Source organism: Alternaria conjuncta (genome assembly GCF_024043145.1).
Source record: "Alternaria conjuncta strain BMP 0040 chromosome Unknown scaffold_5, whole genome shotgun sequence".
Classification (NCBI taxonomy): Eukaryota; Fungi; Ascomycota; class Dothideomycetes; order Pleosporales; family Pleosporaceae; genus Alternaria; species Alternaria conjuncta.
In genome coordinates this window covers 1,055,133-1,077,959 of record NW_026250094.1, presented here as the reverse complement: position 1 = coordinate 1,077,959, position 22,827 = coordinate 1,055,133, and the positions used below count along the sequence as shown (strand labels likewise).

Sequence of the window (22,827 nt, the reverse complement as noted above, 5' to 3'; positions counted from 1 at the left end):
AGGGGTGTGAGTGTTGTGGTCAGGCATGCACATCGGAGAAGGGGGGTTGGTGATGCACGATAGGGCTAGATGGATGAGGATACAATGGGTAGGCTTTTGGGATGAGTGTTAGGGCTTCTGCAGAGCGGACATACCAGGATGCAGTCTATCCCTGGAGGCTTTGGATTGTTTCTCGGTATGCAATCGGTCGTTTTGGACGAGACACTTGTCTGATTCCATGATGTATGTACGAATTGTCTTAGTGAGATTTATGTCTGAGACACATTTTGGGTTGCCGTATAAGAACCGACGCGATGTGCTCTCGTAAACATCATACCAATATTTAGAAAAGCTGCAACTGTTTCTTCAAGCCAACAAACTGTCAACCAAGATAACACTACACCAAAATGCCCAGACGAAGGAGGCGCCGAGGAAGAAGAGCATACAATCGCTTACCAAATAGACGCAATGACCGTAACCCAAGCCCCGACTCACCATCGAGTGGTAGCCAAACGTCCGGTACCAACACCGAAACGACACCCGACAATGCGTCTTCATCGGCCTCCGCGACATCACATACCAACATCGAAACAACACCCGACAATGCGTCTCCGTTGGCCTCTGCGACCTCGACTACCCCCGACTCTAGACCTAGACACGCGACAATCCCGAGCCCATATCACGGTAACGCTAGCCAAGCTACAGACGCACGTGGCGAACCAGTTGCCGAATTGAACAACGATGTCTTTGAGGATGGGCCTCGTGCGCCAAGGGATGCTGCGGAGATGAAATGGTACTCACCGCTTTTCACGTCGGGCCTTTCTGGGGTTGCTGATACGCAGGCTGCATGTGAAGCTTTTATGTGGAGAGCCATGCGTTCGTCGGAGCAGGCGTCAAGGGAAGAGGAGGAGGACTGTAACTTTTGGGAACAAGTATCTGTGTTATATCTTACCTAAGTACACATGTATGTGCTAGACTTTGGGACTAGAATGCAAATCTTACGATACGAATACTACTCAAAGTGAGACCATGAAATGTACAGCTGTGGATGCCGACGTACGTCATATAACAGGACATATGTGGGGCTTAGAGATGGATTGATAGTAAAGATAATCTAAGAACCCTTTGAGCCACATGATTATCATCTGCAACACGACAGAATGAAGTTCATAAATGCCTTACTTCGTAACCACTTCCTTGTCCTCATCAGCATTTGGTGGCCAACACTTCCATGGGTCTCGCCCGTGGTCAACAACCTGCCGACGAAAATCTTCACCACCTTTATGCATACAGCATATCCTTTTTTCAAGATCGTCAGTTTGTTCTTTCTTCAAGATCTTACCCCTTGGTCGCCCAACGATGCAGCGCTTTTGCTCGGGGTTGGCAGTGAGAGCGACGGCGAAGTCGTCCATGCTGTTGAGTTTGTCTACGTGTTCTAGCAGCCAGGTAAAGCCTCCATCTTCCAGCATCTTGATGAATTCGTCGTAAGAAACAGGGTCTGGTTTGGCGCGAGGAAGTGGCGCTTTCGCTAGGGTCTCCCGTGCTGGGTGATCTGATTCCTCGACTGGAGCTTCCGAGACGGCATAGACCTGAGGTGAACTTGGGAGCTCGTAAATAAGCTCGCCGATCCAGTGTAGGTCGCTGTATCTCTTCATAGCAGCATACATGGTTTTCCTGGCTTCAGTGAGGGTTGATCTCAGCTCTTCGAGGTCATATTCGGATGGTGCTGCAGTTGAACACTCGTTCACGGGTGTACCGTCAACTTCAAAAGGGTCGAGTGGGTTCAGTGCATGTGCTTGCTGCAGGTCCTTCCTTTCGTGAACGCTCTTAAAGCTATCAGATCGAACTTTACCATTCGGCGTAACCGATGTTTTCGTGGGAGAGGTGGCGAGCGCAAGAGCTGGATGTTGGGTTGCGTGAGGCATTGCGGGAGGTCTCTTGGTTCTGCGATGTCGGTGTCTGCCTTTTGGTTCCGGATGTAAGGAATGGAGGAGGGAGTTATATATCTGGATCGCAAAAGTCTGTCACAGTGGCTGACAACAGCAGATCCGTTGGCATCTGAACATATTTTGTCTGCATGGCTGCGCTGCATCATACTGACTCAACTTCCAGCGTGGGAGAAGCTCTGGGGTCAGAGATGACTGTTGTCTCCGTAAGACTTCTGGAAAAGTTAAGTAGTGCCATTGCGTAAGTGTTGCGTTGACATCTCTCAACATGCTGGAAGGGTTAGTGTGAGCAACAGGCGCAAGAAAGACTACGCGAGGTATGGGTAGTTCGACACGACGGCGACTTTACGGCCACGTTGTAGACAGTTGTAAAACAGCCCACAGATCTTTCATGCAACGAAGTTCAAGCTGATGCGAAGAACAATAGGATAAGTGACACAGTTGACGATACTTGAAGTGCTCATAGACTGATGACCAATGTGACCACGATGCCGTTGACACCAGGCTGGCCACTCGCTCCATCATCTAGTACATGCGGACAAACCTGGAATCCCACTTTCTCGTAGAAAGCTCTTGCGCTCGTATTTGACTGCACCATGTCAAGATGGGCCCCCTTCGCACCCAAAGTTTTAACTGCACCCAGGAAATGCTGTATGAGCATAGAACCCCACCCCTTCCGCTGATACTCAGGCAGAATATCGATATGTAGATGCGCCGAACATTGCTCCAACACCTGCGGCCAAGGCAGCAGCATACTACAGTCCGCATCATATACAGCCTTTCGAAAGTGCCTAGCGTCTTCTCTTTCCATCCGCGAATCATTGGTCTGGGCATCCGGAGGTGGCACAAGTTTCGGATCGATAGTCGGAGTGAACACGTCGCGCCAGCGCTGCGCGAAAGACGCTGTATCAGCGGCGCCGATACAATAACCCACCACACGTCCGTTACCGTCATCTAGTACGTAGCATGTTTCGGGTGTTAGATCAACGTAGGCTTTGTACCAGAGACGTAAGCCTATGGTGCGCGCTGGCTCCCAGTCAAGACCTGGGTCGATAGTTTCCAGGAACTGTGGCTTTCGTCAGGATGACAGTGACGAATGAATCGATGCTGTGACGCATACCACGTGGAGTCCGTCTTTATAATCGGCTGATGTATTATACGTTCGGACAAACGGGGTTTTCGTTGCCATGTTGGATTCGATAGCGCAAGCGAAGGCTAGCTCGTTGGTAGACTGTTCGTATGGGGGGTGATGTTTCTGGCCCGTGAATAGGTGAAGTACTGAGAAGGAGGACGAGATTATGCGATGTTGTTATGTTTCATTCAGGCAGCAGTCTGAGAACAATGGCAACCAGCGGGGAAGAGGGTTCAGCTTGCGCTCGCTCAATGATTGGCCGCGCATTCTCAGATCGTGTAAGCAATATATTCGCCTGGGCATCGATACGGGGCAAGTTTCCAGATGGCGGTCTTCTATATGTGCGAGTCAGGTCCCGCGTTTTGGCAGAGACCTCTCAGGGTCGAGCGCGAAAGACAGAGAGAAGACGCGCCCCTGCGAAGGATGGACGAAAGAACGAACCCTGGCACTAAGCCACTTCTAGCCTAACCCGTCGTTGATGATGTCATCCCCAGCCTTCCTACCTGGTACACGCGCATCCTATGAAAGGACAGCCTACATCCTCATCAGCTATGAAAACACCTGTCGTGGAAATGCATACTCACCCACAGTCGGATAGCCAGCGCATTTGGTGTATGGCGGTACCTGCTTCAAGCAATTGAGTCGCCCTGCGCCGCAGTCTTGCTTGCAGTCAGCGCGTCGCGCACCTTCAACGTCGGAGAGCCGGAGACTCATATATGCGCTTACTTTCGACTTCACATGGCCCGGTGTACGGAGGATAGTTTCCAAGCTCGTCGCAATCCGTCTGCCGGATCTCGTTGCTTGGGTGTAGGCCAACGACGCATGCGCCGAACACTACGAGGTTGAAGACTGCACGTAGCAACATCGTTTGCGGAAAGAGAAAGGATGTATTGGGAGAGATTTTTAATCTGTTGTCTTTTGCATGTCCTGACAGAGAGAGTCATGCTTCGACTTATACGGTACCGTGGAATTACCCGGATATGAGTGCTCGCTTGCTCCCTGGCGGATACGAGGACAAAGAAAATCTTGCGGAGCACGAGGCTAATTTGCAGATAAGATGCTGATTGTGTTGCTTTAATCTAATGAGTGAAAGTCCATTTGGTGACGGACTTCAGAGGAATGAGAACGTCCCCAACAACAGAGATGTAACGTTGGATGGGAGTGGCCACAACGAGTCAAGGCCGTCCTCAGATGCGGTTGCGACAGCAGTCCTCACAAACGTTGAAATAGCAGTATCTTCACTGCAAGATATACTTGTGATGGCGTGCATCGCACATCTCGCACCTGAAGCCTCTCCTGGGTGCGCCATGGAAAATGCGCTGAAAGCGTCGCGAATGCTCGCATTCATGATTATCCTGCAACTCGGCAGCCACCTTGTCAACACACAGACGCCACTCATCAGGAAGTATGTTCGGCCCAGTGTCTCCCACGATCTCTTCTGCACGCTCTACGATGCGATTAGTCTCGCCCCATAGTACCAACAACCCCAAAATCGCCCTCAACAAACGACCCATGCGGCCCCAGCGCATAAACCTGCGGCATATCCGCCCTGGCCACCTCCTCGAACGTCCTCCCATCAAGCCCCACAAGAATACTATTCGTCCCCTCCTTGTTAATCGTGATCGTAATCACAATGCCATCATCCTCCTCCGTCGCACCAGGCCTCTGAATGAAAATCGGCTCCGTAGGACAACTCTCGCCATTCTGCGGTACCCACGCTTTGAACGTGCCAGTCCACCAATCAGACTTGAAGAGGTGGCCGTAGAAAGACGCGTGTGGCATATCGACGCCGTTACCGAGACGCCCGATAGGAACATCTGTGCCTGGAGCGGAAATACCGTTTCCGGATACGCCGTAGACGAAGCGGTAGTTTGGGTCCATGGATGCGGCTTTGGAGATACGAGGTAGTTCCGCCATCATGTCTGGAATAGCGGCTTTGACGGTGCCGCGGGCGACGACGGCGGGATCGCGCGTGTTGACGGCGGAGAGTTCGTAGCGGACGAGGCGGCCCGTCTGGTAGGGTTTGAGCGGGTTGATGACGTTCGAGATGGCGTACTCGTGGTACGGGTAGTGTTCGGCCTTGTAGCTCGCGATGTCGACATGGACGTTCGTGTGTCCCGTTTTGGGGTCGACGTAGTCGTAGGCGTTGGCTGTGTGGAAGAAGTAGAAGTTGGGGACTTGGTAGGATGCGATGCTGTAAAGTGTTAGTAAGTCAGATTGGAGATGAAAAGAGAGAACTTACACCTTGCCATCGGCCTTGTCTAGGACGTAGAAGTACACAGGGGAGTCGTGCTCGCATACCATCGCCTCGACGAGGGTCTTGCTCGGATTACTGAGATCCAATATAACAGGCTGGTGGCATGTTAGATTCGATCCACATCCCGCCGCTCCACCCCTTCTGAACTACTACTTACGTTCCTGACAAATACAACATACTTGTCCGTCATAGCAAGAGCATGCGTGTAGCACGGCTTACACGTCAGCGCCGACTTCCACAACAGACGCGCCGGATTCGCCACCACATCCAACGCAAAAATATACATAATCCCCGTCGCGTCGATCAAGTAGTTGTACGTCTGTCCTCGCTTGCGATCATGGACGGGATGAGCACAGCAACCTGTTCCAGCGAGCTCGGGATCGATGACCGCATGAGAGAGTAAACGCTTTGGCTCGAGCGTCTTCGCATCGCAGATTTGCATGCAGTTCCAGTCCGTGTGAACGAGAATCTATGTCTCTTGGTGAGCTTCGTCGCGTTCTTCTGGCATGAAATGGAGATGTGGATAGTCTTACCTCCTGCGTAGCCGGATCTTCCGCCTTGACACCCCTCGAATTCGGATTCTTATCCTCCGGTAGATGCATACCACGTCTCGGCTGAACATGAACATTAAGAGCATCTGGTTCGATGGAGTCATGAGGCAGGAAAACGGTTTGCTACATCCATCCGAAAACCAGTCAGTCTTCCCATCACTTCTCGTGGATAACCATGACTGGAGGAGAGGATGATCAGACTTACACGCGCTCCAAGTAATTTCGAACACGGATCCTGGGCTTCGAAAAGAGGCGTGTTGGGATTCGGTCCTACCCAGGAGTTCTTGACGTAGCCGTCTCGCTGCGCGGCGCGCGTTATTCCGTTGGAAGTGTAGCGACTCATGTAATACACGCGACCGTCAGTCATGCGAAATTTGTGGAGGAGGGCCAGGCCGTCGAAGAGGTGCTGGATGATGACTCGGGGTGTGGAGTCGTCTTCGGAGGTGGGGACTGTGAAACGGCCTACGCCAACCCTGTGGTGAAGTTGATGTTAGTTGGGGATTTAGGGCAGATGTGAAGGGTGGAGGGTGACGTACCGAAGGAAAGAGCCATGGAGCCATTTGGGCCAGGCGCCGCTGAGCTTGCACTCCACCTCCGTCGTCGTTTCTGGGACATCTTGAAAGTACGGCGGAGCGTATTTGAGTTCTTCCGCTGTGATGATGTCCCATCGGTAGCCTTTTGGCTCTTGTTCGGGTGCCATTTCAAGATTGGGGAGAAAGTGTTTGTCGAGTGTAAGTAAAGATGTATTGTAATTGCAAGACACTGATGAGGATCCGATGTTGATGAAGCTTCGAGGTGGTGTACGGTGCTTTATATATGCTCTTCATTCTTCCATCGCGGGATACAACGAAGCCATGATCGTAAGCATTCAATCACTAGAGGGCCGATTCCATTTCACCGACAAGCAGACAAGGCCGTCAAGTTGGAACTTGAAGCATGGTACAGCTCTATACCGCTTCCAATCTTACCTATACAATGTGCCAAACCCGGTTAAGTGTATGAATACATGCAGGAGCACGCAGTAAAATAATCAGTGCCCAGACTCCCACCACGGTTTCGGGACAGACTTCCACCTCCACCCCTCCGCCTCCCCCACCCACCCCTGTCGCTTACCAACGATACTGCATGGCTAGCTGCCACGTACATTCACAAAGGAGATCAAAAGCAGCCTGAGTAGGTGCGTAGACTCGGTGCTTTGCAATCCTCGTTTTCCAATTGGGCGGCGCCGGCGGATGTCGGTGTCCAAACTGACATCCGATCCGGATGACAGTATCGTCAACTCCGTTCCGTGTACTGCCAAGTTTATTTAGATTTACGCAGGGACTCTTTTGCGGAGGATATGCAACGGCAGCGGTTAGTACCGTCGGAGGCTTTCTGAAGGCTACCCCCTGCATGTATCTAGCGGGTTCAGCTCAGCCACCACGGCCGCTATGCAGGATCAGTAATCTAAAAGGTCGGCCGTCTGCAGGGTATGGAAGTCTTGATACTCCATATGGTCGAAGTAGTGATGGTAGGAGATTAAACGTTCACTTCCATCAGTCAAAAGAACTATTCGTGCGATAAACCTAACATATGATACCACTCTACATCACCATAATCCTTCTCCCCCTCCACATCCACCATCCCATCTCCATCACCATCGCCATCACCATCGCCATCACCATCGTCATCACACACTCCACCTCCTCCTCCTCTCCACCCCCATAACTCCCCGCTCAACCATACCCCTCGCAACTCCTCCTCCAATCGCCTTGTTCCATTCCTTATACTCCGCATACTCCTCCTCCGGCATATCGTCGTGCAGGCCGCCCTTCTCCAAACCCCCAGCATCAAGCCAAGCGCCAAGATCCAAAAGGACTTCATCTAGAAAGTTGGAGAAGGTGCTATCGCCTGGTAGGTCAGATATGTCGCTTTCGCTTTGTGTGTAGAGAGGGCTGTGGACGAGGGCGAGGGGATTGTCGGTGCTGTAGGCTGAGCTTGGAGTGGGGCTTGGTGGTTTGGTGTCGTTGTCTTGGATCTCGATGTCTTCGGGGGTGTTTTTGTCGATTTTGCCATCGCGTGAGGATGCAGACTGCTCAGTGTAGTACACCTCCACACCCTCCCTATCCTCCATACCATCTTCTTCGCAAGAATGTATGCTATCCCTCCTACTCCTACTCACCAACGGCGACGCCAGTGGATTCATATCCCAACGTGCATCGTCTGGATCCCAGGATGTAGATGCAGTACCGTCCCACTCTCGCTCTGTCTCGTTGTATTTCCTCGCGGCTGCCCTCACCCTGAGGCCCAACCGTATCTTCTCAAGCGTCGATGGCGAAGGCGGGGCTACCTCTTCTACTGGAACACCATCGAGTTCGCGTTCCCACTTGCAGAACCGACAGTTTACCGCTAAACAACTCTGCATGTTCTTATGTTGAAAAAACTTCTCTTCGTGCGTGGGCGTCATCGGAATGGATGTGGTTAGGTGTGAAGGTTTTAGGTCTTGTGTGTTCGTGTGAAGATTGATGTAGGTGGTTATGCAGTAACAGGGTTGATACTTTGTAGGAATTTATATGGGCACAGTGAGTACAATGTCTTGCAAAAATCATGTATCCAAAGAAGATACCAGTAAGACACTCCAGAGTTGCTGTCTTGGTATTTGTTATGGGTCAAGTGTGAAGTCTTTGGTTCGAGGACAAATGATGCCACCCACTCACGTGCGCATGTCTTGAATACCGGGAGACAATGGCATTGATGACCGGGCTTGACCCTTAACCAGTGAGTCACATCGGCGGTACAGTCAATACTGGAGGAGATGTCGGTTTACTATGGTATCATTCTATATCTCGCTCAACTATCTAACATACACTCGCTCGTACATAGAATTAGTCTGCTGCCCCCAACCTCCACCATCCACCCCCAGCCCACCCATGGATACCAATCTAGCACCTATCTACAAAAGCATACTTCCCCGCATGCTCTCAAGATCCCTCCCTCCATAATGCTGCAAGCGCCTAGCACGCACAAAAACATGCCAACGCTCACACGCACTCCATTCGCCAAATACGCTCGCTCGCTCAGCCATGTGTGAATCAGAAATGCTTCTTCAAAGAAAGCCAAAAACATGTGTGAAACTCCGGGGTATAGGATACTTTCTCCCAACCGCTAAAACGCCAGATGGAAAAAGCAACAAATCAAAAGTGTGGATATAATGGTCCAGAGGTGAGATGGATATTTCGATGATACATCGCGGGGAAAGAGAGAGATTCTTCTTCGAAAGAATGCAGATGCTTAGTACTAGAAGGCAATATTAGGGAACGGGGGTTAGGACCAAGCCAGGATCCAGACGCGAAGTGAAAGTTGGGGGTGAATAAGTAGGTTTCGCTAACGTTGATTGCATGATGTTGCTGTCGTTCGTTTGGAAACAAGAGGTATCGATCAGGTCTGCGCCGGTCCGTCGAGGTGAATTGTCCGATTTGCAAGTGCCTATCTCCAAATTGGTCTGTCTCCTACGCTTGACTGGCGACCACTAACACGGCTTGAAGTGCGACTTTCGGCCAAGCTATCAAGCCTGCTGCTGGAGCGTCCAGGAGGGGTCGACTTAGCAGGTGTGGTTGACTTGGTGGCCTCGGAAGTGGATGAGGTGCGCTGTCTAGGTGTAGGTAACAGACTGCTGCGACGACTGGCTGCGGCACTCGGAGGGCGTGATGCGCGACGGGCCGCCGGACTTTCTTCTTTGGCAGGGCTCTTGCCGCTTTCTACTACTGTTGAGACACGACGGCTAGACGCTGGCGTACTTGTACTTGAGGAAGACATGGGCGTTGATCGTATCGGCAGCTTGCCCTTGGCAGGAGTAACGGGAGAGGAGTTCATTGGGCTTGGCATCAATCGAGCAGAGCGCTGCTGCCCTGGAGTAGTTGATGGAGAACGGCTGGATGCAGTCGGCGAAAGAGCTGAGGAGCGACTCAATGGGCTTCTGAGGGGTATCGATGAACGGCTTGCTGAGCCCAGTCGCGATCCGTCGGGTGATTCGTCTTTTCGGAACGGCGAAGGTGTGGTCAGAGTCAACGGCTTAAAGTTGTGCCCGACGACAGTATCGCGCATGTGCGTGTCCGAGTTCCAACGAGGCTTGGGCCCAGGCCTATCGGTCGGCGTCTTTGCGCGTGCTTGACTAGCTGCAGTGCCAGCCATGGCGCGGGAAGGTGTAAAGTCCAAACGTGCGGAACGCTCAAGTGTAGATTTGCGAGAAGCGACACTCTCAGCACCCAGTGGTATGCTGGAGTATCGGCGGTTGGGAGGGGCCGACGATTTCAAGCTCGCAACACTGGACTGACGAGGCTTCTTGCTTACCGGAGTAATGGAAGGCCGCTGTCCACTACTCTTACGGCTCATGACGACGCTTGAGGCAGGGGATGTGCCTGGTGTGTCAAGGCTTGACTGTGGTAATGAGCCCTCTGTCAGTACGGTGGAGACCGAGTCACGAAGCTTGCGCGATGTAGTGAAGTCGTTCAAGATGATGTCTGTGTTTCCAGTCACGTCTTCCAAGTCCTCCACCTTTGCGCGGACGTCTTTTTGGATACGCAGGATCTCACCGTTGACTGTGGACCTGTGCTTCATCTCGATATCGATGAGCTCAAGCACACGCCTCATAGACGGAGGGTAGTGATCTCGCTTGTCTTTGTAGGTGGCGATGCGCGTAGCTAGTTTCTCCTCGTCGCTGTCTTCGATGGCCTGCTGCAGTCTTTCGATGCTCTTCATGCACGAGTCGTACATGGCAGCAGCCTTGCTGTGGGCTTGACGGAAGCTGTGCACCCATTTGTCTTCGCCCAACTCTTGCCTCAGCGCGTCTGCGTCGGCTTCAAGCTTAGCCTCTTCCTCTTCTAGCGATTCCTTCCTCCGTACCAGTTCGTCACAGGCGGAAGGAAAGATGGTGCTCGCGCGCATCTGGAAGGCGCTGAGTCGCATAGGGAGGAAGTCGAGCGAAGCACGCAGTGGCTGTAGCTTGGCGAAGAGGGCTAGCAGTCGCGAATTCTCTTGTTCGATTTGCGGGATGGGCGAGGTGGGCGAGACGATGGATAGACTGGGCGGCATACTAAGCCGCTTGCTGTTGATTATCGACTGCTTCCGGGGAATTACCTCAACGACGGTTTCGAGCTCGGAAATGTCAAACTTCTCGGGGGCTTCGGCGACTGAGTCGGAGATGACGCGGTGTCTGCGCTCCTCCATCTCAAAGATCAGACGACTGAGGTTTCTGACCTCGGCGCCGATTTCGCCAAGCACGTTGTTCCACAGCTCTTCCCACTCCATGGCGACCTCGACCTGGTTCTTGATGTTCTTGAGCGTCTGCTTGATCTCGCCCCAGTTCATGACGATGTCCTCCATCTGGCTGACAAGCGTCGTCTGGTCTTTTGTGGGCAGGAGCGCAATGTCGGAACGCGACTGCAGGTCTTCTATTGCGCTAATGTAGACGTTGACGAGCCCTTCGAACTTGCCGATGGCGGCATCCACCTCCTCCAGGCCTTCTCTTCCGGCAGCTGCGGCCCACTCTACGTCATCGTCGGCGTCGAGGCCGCTGAGGACCTCTTTCGTCTTGGATATCCATAGGCGGATGTCGTTGGCTGCCTTGTGGAGTGCGCGTCCGGCCTGGGTGGAGGTCGGGAGGGCGGTGATTTCGGAGGCGATGGTTGTGGGCGGCAGCTTCATCGAAGTCAGCTGCTGGATCTGGTTGGTGAAGCTGGCCTTGGAGAGGGTGTAGATGGAGTTGGCGCGGGGGTAGTGGCGCTTCTCGAAGTAGGACGCGATGTCGATGCCATTGTTGTCGTCGAGGACGGATGGCTCCTCTTCGGGTACGGGGGCGGGTAGGGGTGGCGTGTCTTTGGGTGGGGGAGTAGGCGCGGCCATGGGCTCTGGCTCGGCAGGTGCGGTGGGCTCAGGGTCGGCAGGCGCGACAGGTTCTGGTTTGGCAGGCGCGACTGTGGGTGCTGGTTCGGCGGGCGGTGCGGGCGCGGGTTCGGGTTCAGCAGCGGTAATGGTGCCGCTGAGTGCTTTTTCCGACTTGGTGACGTCGGGCAGGCGGTACTTTTGCAGGTCGAGCTCTATTTCGGCTTCTGACTCAGATGGGAGAACTTTATCGCTGGTGCTGACGACGCTGCTGTGGTCGCTGTCAAAGTCGGGCTCCATCACCAGCGTGGGCACGCTCTCGCCGGTCGACTGGGGCACGAGCGGCGTCTCTCCAGCTGCGGGAGCCTGACCAGCCTTTCCGGACCACGCAGTACCGCGGCGCTCGACTTCGAGGCTGCGGGCTTTGCGGAACTCGTCCAGGCGGCGCAGGCGGTCCTCCTCGATGCGGCCGACGTCGACGGCGCTCTTGTTGTTGGTGTCGGCGATCTGGTTGAGGAATTTCATGCGTGCCAGCAGGCCCGGGGAGACATTTCTCGCGAGTTTGGTGGTGCTCTCAATGTGGGCGGGCGTGTGCCGAAGGGGTTTGGGCGAGGATGACGACGTCGTGGTCGTCGGTGGTGGGTTCGGCGGTGTCTTCGCTGGCAAGTCAACGGCAGTCGCGGCGGGGCTGCTGTCGAGAACTGAAGGCGGCGCGGCCGTGTCGCTCATTGAGCATGTCTGTGTGGACCTCGAGGATGCCTCCAGGTCGCGTTCAGACAAAAGAGGAGGCTGCGCAGGACTGGTATCGCTATGCACGGATCAAAAGATCAATCGGGAGATGAATCGACGTTCTTTGGGTTGGCGCCGAACTCGCGTTAGCTTAGTACTTAACGCGTTGCTTCTGTTTAACAACAATGTCAGTGTGGCGCATCAACAATGAAAAGGTTTACAGTGCTTGCGCGAGTGGTGTGTATCCATTGTGTGTATTTGGAGGAGGCGTTCCATAGGTCTAGAGACACCCGTTCACAAAACGTCCCGCTTGTGTCTCACCGGGCGCCGCTGTCCCCAATTTCCGCCAGCAGCCAGCTCCCCCCTGCTATCAGTGCTTTCATTCCCACTCATTCCTCTCATTGGCACTCAAGGTGCAACGCCTCGGTCTGTGCCACCCTTTCTAGACGCCTCGGTCGTCGATCTTATCGTTTGTGTTATACACGTTCACTATGTGCTATGCATGGTCATGTGCTCTCTACCCCGTATCGTGGTGGATGCGTCCCCGGTCCTTTGAGCTGGACGGACTTGGATTGAATGGGATTTCCGATTGAGGACCTATTATACATTGGTACACATTATTTACATTCCGACTTGACTGTATATAACACTATAGATCTGCAAGCCGCAGGTGCAAAGGGGGTATCTATCTCAAGCCGCCTCCTATCGGCACGCTCTGAGCGGAATGGTAAAAGAGCCCTGCTTCCAACCAGGGAATACTCTTTGAGGAAATTCTCTATGGTGTGGAGTTGAGATTTGGGTGGACATGAGCTTCGTGCAAATTAGATAAAGGGTTAAGTGGGAAACATGGACAAGAAATGAAAGAAGGGTGAGATCCATGAATACTTTGCCATAAGGCCACTTCACAGCGCCTCGTAATTCGGGTCGATCTGTAGTGTAGGGGTTCTCGTTTGGTTCTTCTGCTTTTGCCATTCCGACGTGATTTCCTCACGCACGCCCTGGCACCATTGCAGGATGGCAGCATCGAACTTCTTCCACGCTTCTGCGTCTTCGCCGTGAACCACATCCATGACATCAACGTCAAGTTTGATGTCCCAGCGGAGCTCGGCGGCTTTGACCCAGTAGCGCAGGTTGTCAGCGCAGCGATACGGCTTGGCTGTGTCGGTGTGGTACGTCTTGATCTCTTCAAAGTGTCGTTTTGACTTTCGGACGAGAGTGTTGTGGAGATGTACGAGGCGCAGTCCGTTCTGTAGTGCGGCCAGGAAGGGTGTTGGGAGTTCGGAGTCAGCAGCGCTGGTCCACTCAGGCAGGGGCTCTGGATTGCTGTCAAACGACTTGAGGAAGAGCAGCTCCCTCTCGCGTTCTTTGCCCGTCCAGTCACCCTCGCGCCACGACCAGCTTTCTCTTTCTGCAAGTTCCAAGCGCTCCTTCTCCTCTTCCGTGTCGAGCAGTGTGCCGATGTCGTCAACCCACTGCTTAAGTTGGGTGACTTCATACGGCTGCACGCCGTTTCCGAAGTTGCGAATGGCGAGACGTTTCAGTACCTCGAGTGTATCGTATAGTTCCTTTCGGATCGTCCGTTCCGACTTGATGGCGTAGAGTCGTTGTGGTTCTTCGTGTGCGGTGTAGTAGTTCTTCGCGGCGCGGATCGCGAGGGTGGTGACGTCCAAGAGATTTATGCCTTGTACTTCGTGCCAGCCTGACGCTTCTTCGCCACCGTTCTTCGCGGTCTTTCCGTCCGGCTGAACATCAGAGAAGCCCTTCTCGAGTTCGTGTAGATGCTTCATAGACTCGGCCAGCGATTCGCGTAGTTCGCGACGCAGGACAGTCATATCAGGCGGCGGCGGGACGTAGACGGGGTTGTTCTTGTAGGTGCTGACAGTAGGCGGGAGCATCATGGGCTCGGGGTCTTCCCACTGCATGGACGCCGTCTCGTCAAGGGGTGACTCAACGAAGCCCACTGGGTCATTCATCCCGTCTGGTGACGCCAGCGACATCGTCGAGAAGTCGGCATCGAGGCCAGGCGACATTGGTTCGTTGCCGCTCGCTGTGCGCGATCCGGGCTTGCGGCCTTTGGCCACGCGTCCCGTCGCAGTGTCGAGCAGGCCAGTCCGCGCGAAGTAGTACTGGAGATGTGCGATGGTGCCCAGGTTCATGACACTCTCTCTGTTCTTGGCCGACTTGGAGAATTCGGTGCCCTCGGGGCGCATGTAACCACGTCGCCTGCCGCCATCGGAGAGGCGCGAGCTCACTGAGCGCGCCGACGAGACAGACGACGCGGTTGAGACAGAGCGGTCGAGCGGGGGAATTGCGCCGATGGCCAGCGATGGGGTTGCCCACGGGTCGGGCGAGGTTGAACGTGCGGGTGGGGAGTTGGGCGTGTCCATGGTGGTTGACAGGGGTGGCAGGTGCAGGGCCGTCGCAGTCGTGAGACTCCTTATCAGCAGAGAGATTCGGTGTTTTCGAATCCTAGGCATTTACGGAGCGGTGGCGGGTTATCTAGCACTGCTCTTGTTTGCGGAGCCTCCTGGGCAATGTGCGGTTGTTGCTATGTCAGTCGGGGTTGCGATAGGGGGCGTTTGATTAGAGGTTTCAGTAACGGGGAGCGACGCGAGATTGTATCCGAAAACAACGCGTGACTAGCGGCACCACATCGCCCTGAGCGTCCTCACCGATGCAATCTCCGTATAGCCGCGAACGCATGTCATTGCGATTATCCTTTGATCTGAACAGGTGTCAAAAGCAAATTCTCCTTTGCGGCGCCAGATGCCTCCCGCCCGCCTAAGGTTGCTTCTGGCCCCGCAATCCAGGTGAAAGCTCAAGGGTTCCTTCCCGAAGTAGCGTGTACCTTTCGCAATAACGATGACGTCGCACGCCTGCATGAGCATACACCCTATATTACAAGCAGACATTTGCATGAATTTGATCTAACAGACACCCCTCTCGCAACAACCCCACTCACATGAGACGATTCTTTGCAACTACAGCCAGAATGTCAAGCAAGCGAGTGCGTTGTCTGCCCACGTCACTAGTGGCAAAGCTGATGTAGCCACTCAGATCCAGTACAAAGTCGAGGGCGAGGTGCAGGGCGTCAACTTCCGATCCTTCACGCAAAAACAAGCAAAGAGTCTCGGTGTGACGGGCTTCGTGACCAATGCATCCGATGGGAGTGTGAGTATTTGACTCATACATGCGTCGACCACCACTCACACCAGGCAGGTCCAAGGCGAGGCTCAGGGCAGCGAGGACAAGATCAAAGAGTTCGTTCAACACCTGAACAAGGGACCGTCGGCTGCATCAGTCTCAAAGGTTGACCATTCGGACATGTCGACCAAGGACGGTGAAAGCGGTTTCAACGTCCAGTAGTTGGTACTCGGCTCCCCAAACACAACCTTGGAAGACTCAACACACCTGCCGGCACTGACATGAACCAACATTTGCCAATCATGTATGTCCTGCGCTGCCGTAGCCCATGAATGGCATGAAAAGAATAGTGTAATGTCATGCATCATTTCAAGTGCGATATCGGGCATTTCCAACCACAGGCTTTGTCTTGGGCACGCTGGCTACCTAATCATTATGATTGAGCTTTGGTGCAGCAACATATGTACATCGCGCCATCGCGCACCGATAATATACTTGCTCAAAAAGCATCCTGCTCGTGACTTGCCGTGCGCACGTTCTTGCCGACTTGACGGCAGTCTTCGCCCTTTCTCAATCGGTCATCGGCAAGATGCTGAAAGTTTTCTCTTTAGGTGAAGCAAGACCCCGTCGCTAGTGTGTCAATGAAGTCTAGACAGCTCGCACGTCCACAGGTGTGATTGATCTGAGTCGAAGATCGATATGCTGAAGCTGCCAACACCACCTAGGCATAGCACCGCGTCTTGAGGTAGCAGCCACAAAGCATTCTACCGCTTAATATTGACCATGAAACCATGTACCAGGTCATCAAAGCCACAGACGAAAGATTACTATCATGGTACAGCTATATTTCGATGTTGCGCCGTGGCGTCAGCCCTATCAGCGGGTCTACGGCAAACAACGAGACCCCGATCTCAGTCAGCGAGCCCCCGACGAGCTTCTTCCGGAAACAGCGACCACGCATCCAACGCAACAACATCGTCCGTTCATCGTACATGGTTCCAAAAAATCACCAAGCTTATCTTTGATGAATCGCATATACTTTCGTATCTTTTTCTTCGTCGCCAAAGTCCCCCTTTCAGACGTTGGACAGGGGCATGGCAAATGTCTTGGCAAGGCGATCCCGGTTCCTTCCGTCAGCTGAATCACCACTCCTCTCAGCCACCTCAAACTCGTCTTCGCACGCGACCGATACGCCCGTAATTGACGACTGCTGACACTTCCGGCCTCTGGAATGCACCCCATTCGCTCGCCGAGTCGCCGCAGGACGGGTATGGCGCGGTGTAGCGGCGGCATCCCATGCCCATTCCTGCTTCACCCTAATGATGACTGAACGCGCCAGGCAGGCACGAGTACTGCTTGATAGTTTTTTTTAGGTGTTAGATATAAAGGACCAACGTGTGCCTCAGTTGTGCTTCTAGCTAACCATCAGCACTTACCATTGCAGTTGACATCACCCCTTACCCTACATACGCCTACTCAACATATACAAGTATACCCTAAACCGCAGATGATCCCCACCAGAGCAGCAACACGGGGATCAACCACCTCGAAGCGGGCTACGGCTCAGCTTATCAAGTCCTTCCAGAGCTACAATGCTGGATTCCGGCCCACATTCGTTGCGGTACAGCACTTCCAATCACCAGTTGGTCAGAGGCATTTCACCTCTTCACCAAATGGCGGAGCCAAGATCGTAGAGTTCTTTGAGAAGCACCCAACAGAGAAGGTCCGCAAGACGCATGCAGCATGGCCTCATCCAGGTACGTACCCTCCAAGTATACAACGCCTTGACAGCTAGCTAATACCTGTCAGTGTACACCGAAGAGCAGATGAACCAAGTCACGATCGCGCACCGAGAAGCGAAGACCATGTCCGACAAGGTCGCCCTCATCGCCGTAAAGATCCTACGTTGGGGTCTTGACAAAGCAACTGGATACAAGCATCAGAAGGCTGTGGATGTGGATGCCAAAGACCCACTGGCAAAGCGGAAAGCTTTTGCAATGAACGAAGAGAAGTATCTCATTCGAAATGTCTTCTTGGAGAGTGTGGCTGGTGTACCCGGTATGGTCGCTGGTATGCTTCGTCACTTGCACTCCATGAGACGGATGAAGCGCGACAATGGATGGTATGCATACTCGCTTATTGGAATACGAAGTCGTTGCTAATACATCATGCGCCAGGATTGAATCGCTACTCGAAGAAAGCTACAACGAACGAATGCACCTACTCGTCTTCCTCAAGATGCAAAAGCCAGGACGCTTCATGCGTCTGATGGTATTAGGCGCCCAAGGAGTCTGGTGCAACGCATTGTTCTTCGCCTACCTCCTCAGTCCCCGCACCGTCCATCGATTCGTAGGCTATCTCGAAGAGGAAGCCGTCATCACATACACACGCCAGATCGAGGATCTTGATGCAGGTCGCCTGCCCAAGTGGGCGAAGATGGAGGCACCCGAGATCGCGGTAGACTACTGGCAGATGCCTGAAGGCCACCGCACAATGCGAGATCTGCTCCTCTACAGTGCGCATACCCCTGATCCTTTCATGCAGCACAGCCCACTAACCCAATCCTAGTCCGCGCAGACGAATCCAAGCACCGAGAGGTTAATCACACGTTCGGTAACCTCGACCAGAAGGAAGACCCTAACCCATACGTGAGCGAATACCGGAACCCAGAGGAGCCTCATCCGACCAAGGACCTTGCCCACATGAAGCCGACAGGCTGGGAGAGACACGAGATCATTTAAGGACCTCCATTGCTTTGCGTATTAGCGTTTGTTCGGCATACACGGCGTCTTTGGTTTCCATTCTCCGCTCTTACAAAATTGCATTTCGGCGTTACAAGACATCTTGGAATATTGGACAAACGATACCCAGATCACGATGGGTGTCATGAGGAGTAGATGCATCATGTATCCCTAGACTTTCGGACCTTCTACAGATTCAGATTCAATCTCAGTTCCAAGCGGTGTGCTCCATCGGATCCGCATCTCGATATACAGTAGCTCCAGCACAATAGCCGGTGGTGTTGCTGGGTATAGCAATAATTTGATATCACGAAGCTTCATCGATATTCAACACAGAGTCGCTAGGTGGATCGCGGCACACCCGGAGATGGAGTAGGCTCGAAGAAGGACCGTTCAGGACCAGGGCGCATTTCGCGCTGACTGGCGGCCTGAACGACCGATGCCAAGTATAACGCGGATGCAACGCGTGCCCCAGCCTCCTCCTTGACTTGCAGGATAGCGCTTTCAAGGAAGCGGAAACTTTCCGGTCAGCGTCTGCATAAACATCTCCACGTAAGCCCCAGCCCATGCATTCATGACGAGTCAGTCACATAGTGGCGCGTGTCGCGCAGCCTCGCGCAGCCTCAAAAAAGGAACCTCGCGGTAGCCTGCCGATCTGGACAAGCCCAGGACCAAGACCGCCAAACTTCAATACCGTCCTAATGCAGCTACTGCTGAGTATGATTCGATAAAACACACGTTCGCTTCGCTTTGCTGTGGCCGATGTAGAGTTGCGATCGCTGAGGTTTACAGTTTAGTGGGCATGAACTGTACCTCGGGAATAAGGTAACATCGTGACATTAAGGGTCGCCTTTGGGTTTGCGGCTCACAGGGTCTAGTAGCAAGTCGATGTGAACTATCTCGACGGACAGAATGTACAACAGCAGGAAGCCATTCCTTTCCCGTACGAGACCGTTTCCAACGACTGGTTTACCGTTCTTCCGTGGTTCGAAGCGGAGCTAACCCCGCACTTACTCGCACTAGCTTCGACGCCAAGGGCAGACCTCCTCTCAACGTGAGGCACAACGACTACGGCACTGGGTGGGTGGGGGAGTGGAGTTGGAAGGATGGTGATGGATATCCTGTCTTTGCTGACTCTCACTTTACCATGGATGCCATCAACGCCGATGATAACCTCCAATCCATTGATACCTCCGTCAACCACGAGTGCGCCGAGCGCGTGAGGCACCCACAGTACATCCGTGCATCTCTCGTGGAAGAATGCGGATGTGGGGTGCAGTAGTCGCCATGAGACGTCAGCGCCGCAAGACCCCCGCAGAGGGACGCGAGCTAATCCCTCTTGCCGCAGCTGCATGAGCTTCCAGGACTATCATCCTTGAAGCTACTTGGAGCTCTGGAAAGCACAGCATAGAGTGCTTGAACCTGTCTGGCCATTGCGAAAGCCCGCGCAAAGATTTCGGATCAATTCCTTCTCTGTGCATCCGTCATAAACGATTCTCATATCTCGGTTATCGCTTTCCCGACGGCGGCTCACTCAAACGCCTCGTTCATTCCTGTTTATACGTGATACGCTGGAGCTCGACGCCTGGGGACGCTACATCGGCCTCTCAGCTTCGGGTCCGCAATGCTTACCCCCAAGAGTGGGCCTGTGTACGCAACCGAGCATGTCTTCTTACTGGATATGTTGCTTCTCCGCACCCAACTAGCAAACATGCGAAAACTGCAGCGTCTATCCCAGTCCGGTCTTTATCCAGTACCGTCGGGACGGTATGTACCCTTGCACGAGCATTCCGACCAATCATTGTTTGCGCACCTACCCTGTGGAAGTCCGGCATAGACGCAGCCTACCTTGCGGATCCGCAAGTTTAACATGCCGCTCCCCTTCGAATGGCCTCGACGGCGACCCCTGCGGTCCCATGATGGATGGTCGCAGCCAACGTCTAAGCCTCTTTGGCTGGGGAGGCTGGCCAAATGGTACATGTCCCCTCTTCGGTGCATGCATCTTGCTGCTATCGGAATTGACGGCTGATGGACAGCGCGTAGTGACACAGCCTAGATGACGGACCCTCCTTGAAGCCGAAGATCCTGGAGATGCGGGGTCTGAACAGTTTAAAGAGACGTCGTGCCTTCGACTGAGAAGAGCATCATGCCCAGTTGACTTGTCTCCTGCGGTCAACGATACAACAATAACACCTTTCTAATTATATCTTTATCTCATCGACAGCCTTCAAGATGACGATTCCCGATGAGGTCGACATCATCGTGTGTGGAGGTGGTTCTTGTGGTTGTGTGGTTGCTGGACGTCTGGCCAATCTCGACCACAACCTCCAGGTCCTCTTGATTGAGGGTGGAGAGAACAACCTGAACAACCCATGGGTCTTCCGCCCGGGTATCTACCCGAGGAACATGAAGTTGGACAGCAAGACTGCCACTTTCTACTACTCTCGTCCCTCGGAGTGGCTTGATGGCCGCCGAGCTGTTGTGCCCGTCGCCAACATCCTCGGAGGTGGATCTTCCATCAACTTCATGGTAAGAACTTCCCATCCACATTATCATTAGCAGTTATTGACTTCCCATCAGATGTACACTCGTGCCTCCGCTTCCGACTACGATGATTTCCAGGCCAAGGGTTGGACCACCAAGGAGCTCATTCCCTTGATGAAGAAGCACGAGACCTACCAACGTTCCTGCAACAACCGCGACATCCACGGTTTCGAGGGACCCATCAAGGTCTCGTTCGGTAACTACACATACCCGATCAAGGAGGACTTCCTCCGTGCCACCGAATCTCAGGGCATCCCGACCACCGACGATCTCCAGGACCTGACCACTGGCCACGGTGCCGAGCACTGGCTCAAGTGGATCAACCGCGATACCGGACGACGATCTGACTCTGCTCACGGCTACATCCACAGCACCCGCGCTGTTCACCAGAACCTGCACCTCCTCACCAGTAACAAAGTTGAGAAGGTCATTCTTGAGGGAGACCGCGCCGTTGGCGTCAAGGTTGTTCCGACCAAGCCTCTCCACCCCGAACAGCAGATGTCGAGGGTCATCAAGGCTCGCAAGCAGATCATCGTCTCCGGTGGTACTCTGAGCTCTCCTCTCATCCTTCAGCGCTCTGGTATCGGTGACCCAGAGAAGCTCCGCAAGGCTGGCGTCAAGCCTCTCGTCGATCTTCCTGGTGTTGGTCTCAACTTCCAGGATCATTACTTGACCTTCGCCACCTACCGCGCTAAGCCTCATGTCGAATCTTTCGACGACTTCGTCCGTGGCGACCCCAAGGTCCAGGAGGCGGTCTTCCAGCAATGGAACATCAACGGCACTGGCCCACTCGCCACCAACGGTATCGAGGCTGGTGTCAAGATCCGACCGACTGAGGAAGAACTCAACATGATGGACAGCTGGCCATGCAAGGAGTTCCGCTCGGGCTGGGACTCGTACTTCAAGGACAAGCCCGACAAGCCCGTCATGCATTACTCCGTTATTGCTGGTTGGTTCGGTGACCACATGGTCATGCCACCGGGCAAGTTCTTCACCATGTTCCACTTCCTCGAGTATCCCTTCTCTCGTGGTTCCACGCACATTGTGTCGCCAAACCCGTACGAGGCCCCCGACTTCGACGCTGGCTTCATGAACGACAAGCGCGACATGGCTCCTATGGTCTGGGGTTACATCAAGTCCCGTGAGACTGCCCGCCGTATGGACGCCTACGCTGGTGAGGTGCAGGCCATGCACCCCTTCTACGGCTACGACAGCCCAGCCCGTGCCAAGGATATGGATCTTCAAACCACCAACGCCTACGCGCTCCCTGGTAACATCACGGCCGGTATCCAGCACGGATCTTGGACTATGCCCATCGAGAAGGGTCGTGCAGCCAAGCCCAACTTCTTGAGCTCGAGCTGCCAGGACATTCAGGAGGACTTGCAGTACTCCACCGAGGACATCAAGCACATTGAGGACTGGACCAAGCGTATGTATTCCCCTACTCATGAGTCGTCGGACATCTCACTAACACACTACAGGCCACGTTGAGACCACCTGGCACTCGCTCGGTACCTGCTCCATGGCACCCAGGAACGGCAACTCCATCGTCAAGCACGGTGTGCTCGACGAGCGCCTCAACGTCCACGGTGTCAAGGGCCTCAAGGTCGCCGACTTGTCCATCTGCCCCGACAACGTCGGTTGCAACACGTACTCGACTGCGCTCCTCATCGGCGAGAAGTGCGCCGTGCTTACGGGTGAGGACTTGGGCTACAGCGGCAGCGCCCTCGACATGAAGGTCCCCAACTACCACGCCCCGAGGGAGATTGCTGGATTGTCGCGCTTGTAAAAAGTCGCTGGGATTGGATGTCTGTTATATAGTTTTCATGATTCAAATGAGTTAATGTTATGTTGTGTATACTTACATTCGTACCTCGTCGTGATTGTGGTGTTTGGTTGTGACTGCTGGCTTACTGGTCGTACGATGTCGTGATCACGCTAGTAC

The 22,827-nt window shown here is 53.7% G+C and overlaps 8 protein-coding genes across 8 annotated transcripts; 3 read left to right on the top strand and 5 right to left on the bottom strand.

The window, feature by feature from the left end:
* Positions 1 to 1,157: 1,157 nt before the first annotated feature.
* Positions 1,158 to 1,904, bottom strand: J4E85_004013 (uncharacterized protein; the record flags this gene model as incomplete). The annotated part of the gene is made up of 1 exon (XM_051468275.1): positions 1,158 to 1,904. One exon carries the CDS (start codon positions 1,902 to 1,904, stop codon positions 1,158 to 1,160), a length of 747 nt encoding a protein of 248 aa, XP_051327867.1.
* A 2,611-nt stretch (positions 1,905 to 4,515) lies between these two features.
* On the bottom strand, positions 4,516 to 6,565 carry J4E85_004012 (uncharacterized protein; the record flags this gene model as incomplete). Its single annotated transcript, XM_051468274.1, has 6 exons — positions 4,516 to 5,251; positions 5,300 to 5,409; positions 5,472 to 5,783; positions 5,848 to 5,988; positions 6,071 to 6,338; positions 6,402 to 6,565. 6 exons carry the CDS (start codon positions 6,563 to 6,565, stop codon positions 4,516 to 4,518), a joined length of 1,731 nt encoding a protein of 576 aa, XP_051327866.1.
* Positions 6,566 to 7,534: 969 nt separating this feature from the next.
* Positions 7,535 to 8,311, bottom strand: J4E85_004011 (uncharacterized protein; the record flags this gene model as incomplete). Its single annotated transcript, XM_051468273.1, has 1 exon — positions 7,535 to 8,311. The coding sequence occupies one exon, from the start codon at positions 8,309 to 8,311 to the stop codon at positions 7,535 to 7,537; it is 777 nt and encodes a 258-aa protein (XP_051327865.1).
* A 1,314-nt stretch (positions 8,312 to 9,625) lies between these two features.
* On the bottom strand, positions 9,626 to 12,453 carry J4E85_004010 (uncharacterized protein; the record flags this gene model as incomplete). The annotated part of the gene is made up of 2 exons (XM_051468272.1): positions 9,626 to 9,915; positions 9,969 to 12,453. The coding sequence occupies 2 exons, from the start codon at positions 12,451 to 12,453 to the stop codon at positions 9,626 to 9,628; spliced, it is 2,775 nt and encodes a 924-aa protein (XP_051327864.1).
* A 902-nt stretch (positions 12,454 to 13,355) lies between these two features.
* J4E85_004009 (uncharacterized protein) lies at positions 13,356 to 14,840 on the bottom strand (the record flags this gene model as incomplete). The annotated part of the gene is made up of 1 exon (XM_051468271.1): positions 13,356 to 14,840. One exon carries the CDS (start codon positions 14,838 to 14,840, stop codon positions 13,356 to 13,358), a length of 1,485 nt encoding a protein of 494 aa, XP_051327863.1.
* A 605-nt stretch (positions 14,841 to 15,445) lies between these two features.
* J4E85_004008 (uncharacterized protein) lies at positions 15,446 to 15,819 on the top strand (the record flags this gene model as incomplete). The annotated part of the gene is made up of 3 exons (XM_051468270.1): positions 15,446 to 15,460; positions 15,511 to 15,624; positions 15,673 to 15,819. 3 exons carry the CDS (start codon positions 15,446 to 15,448, stop codon positions 15,817 to 15,819), a joined length of 276 nt encoding a protein of 91 aa, XP_051327862.1.
* Positions 15,820 to 17,104: 1,285 nt separating this feature from the next.
* Positions 17,105 to 18,338, top strand: AOX1_2 (Alternative oxidase, mitochondrial precursor; the record flags this gene model as incomplete). Its single annotated transcript, XM_051468269.1, has 4 exons — positions 17,105 to 17,354; positions 17,407 to 17,719; positions 17,775 to 18,112; positions 18,166 to 18,338. 4 exons carry the CDS (start codon positions 17,105 to 17,107, stop codon positions 18,336 to 18,338), a joined length of 1,074 nt encoding a protein of 357 aa, XP_051327861.1.
* Positions 18,339 to 20,570: 2,232 nt separating this feature from the next.
* AOX1_1 (Alternative oxidase, mitochondrial precursor) lies at positions 20,571 to 22,671 on the top strand (the record flags this gene model as incomplete). Its single annotated transcript, XM_051468268.1, has 3 exons — positions 20,571 to 20,867; positions 20,919 to 22,311; positions 22,364 to 22,671. 3 exons carry the CDS (start codon positions 20,571 to 20,573, stop codon positions 22,669 to 22,671), a joined length of 1,998 nt encoding a protein of 665 aa, XP_051327860.1.
* Between the last annotated feature and the right edge of the window lie 156 nt (positions 22,672 to 22,827).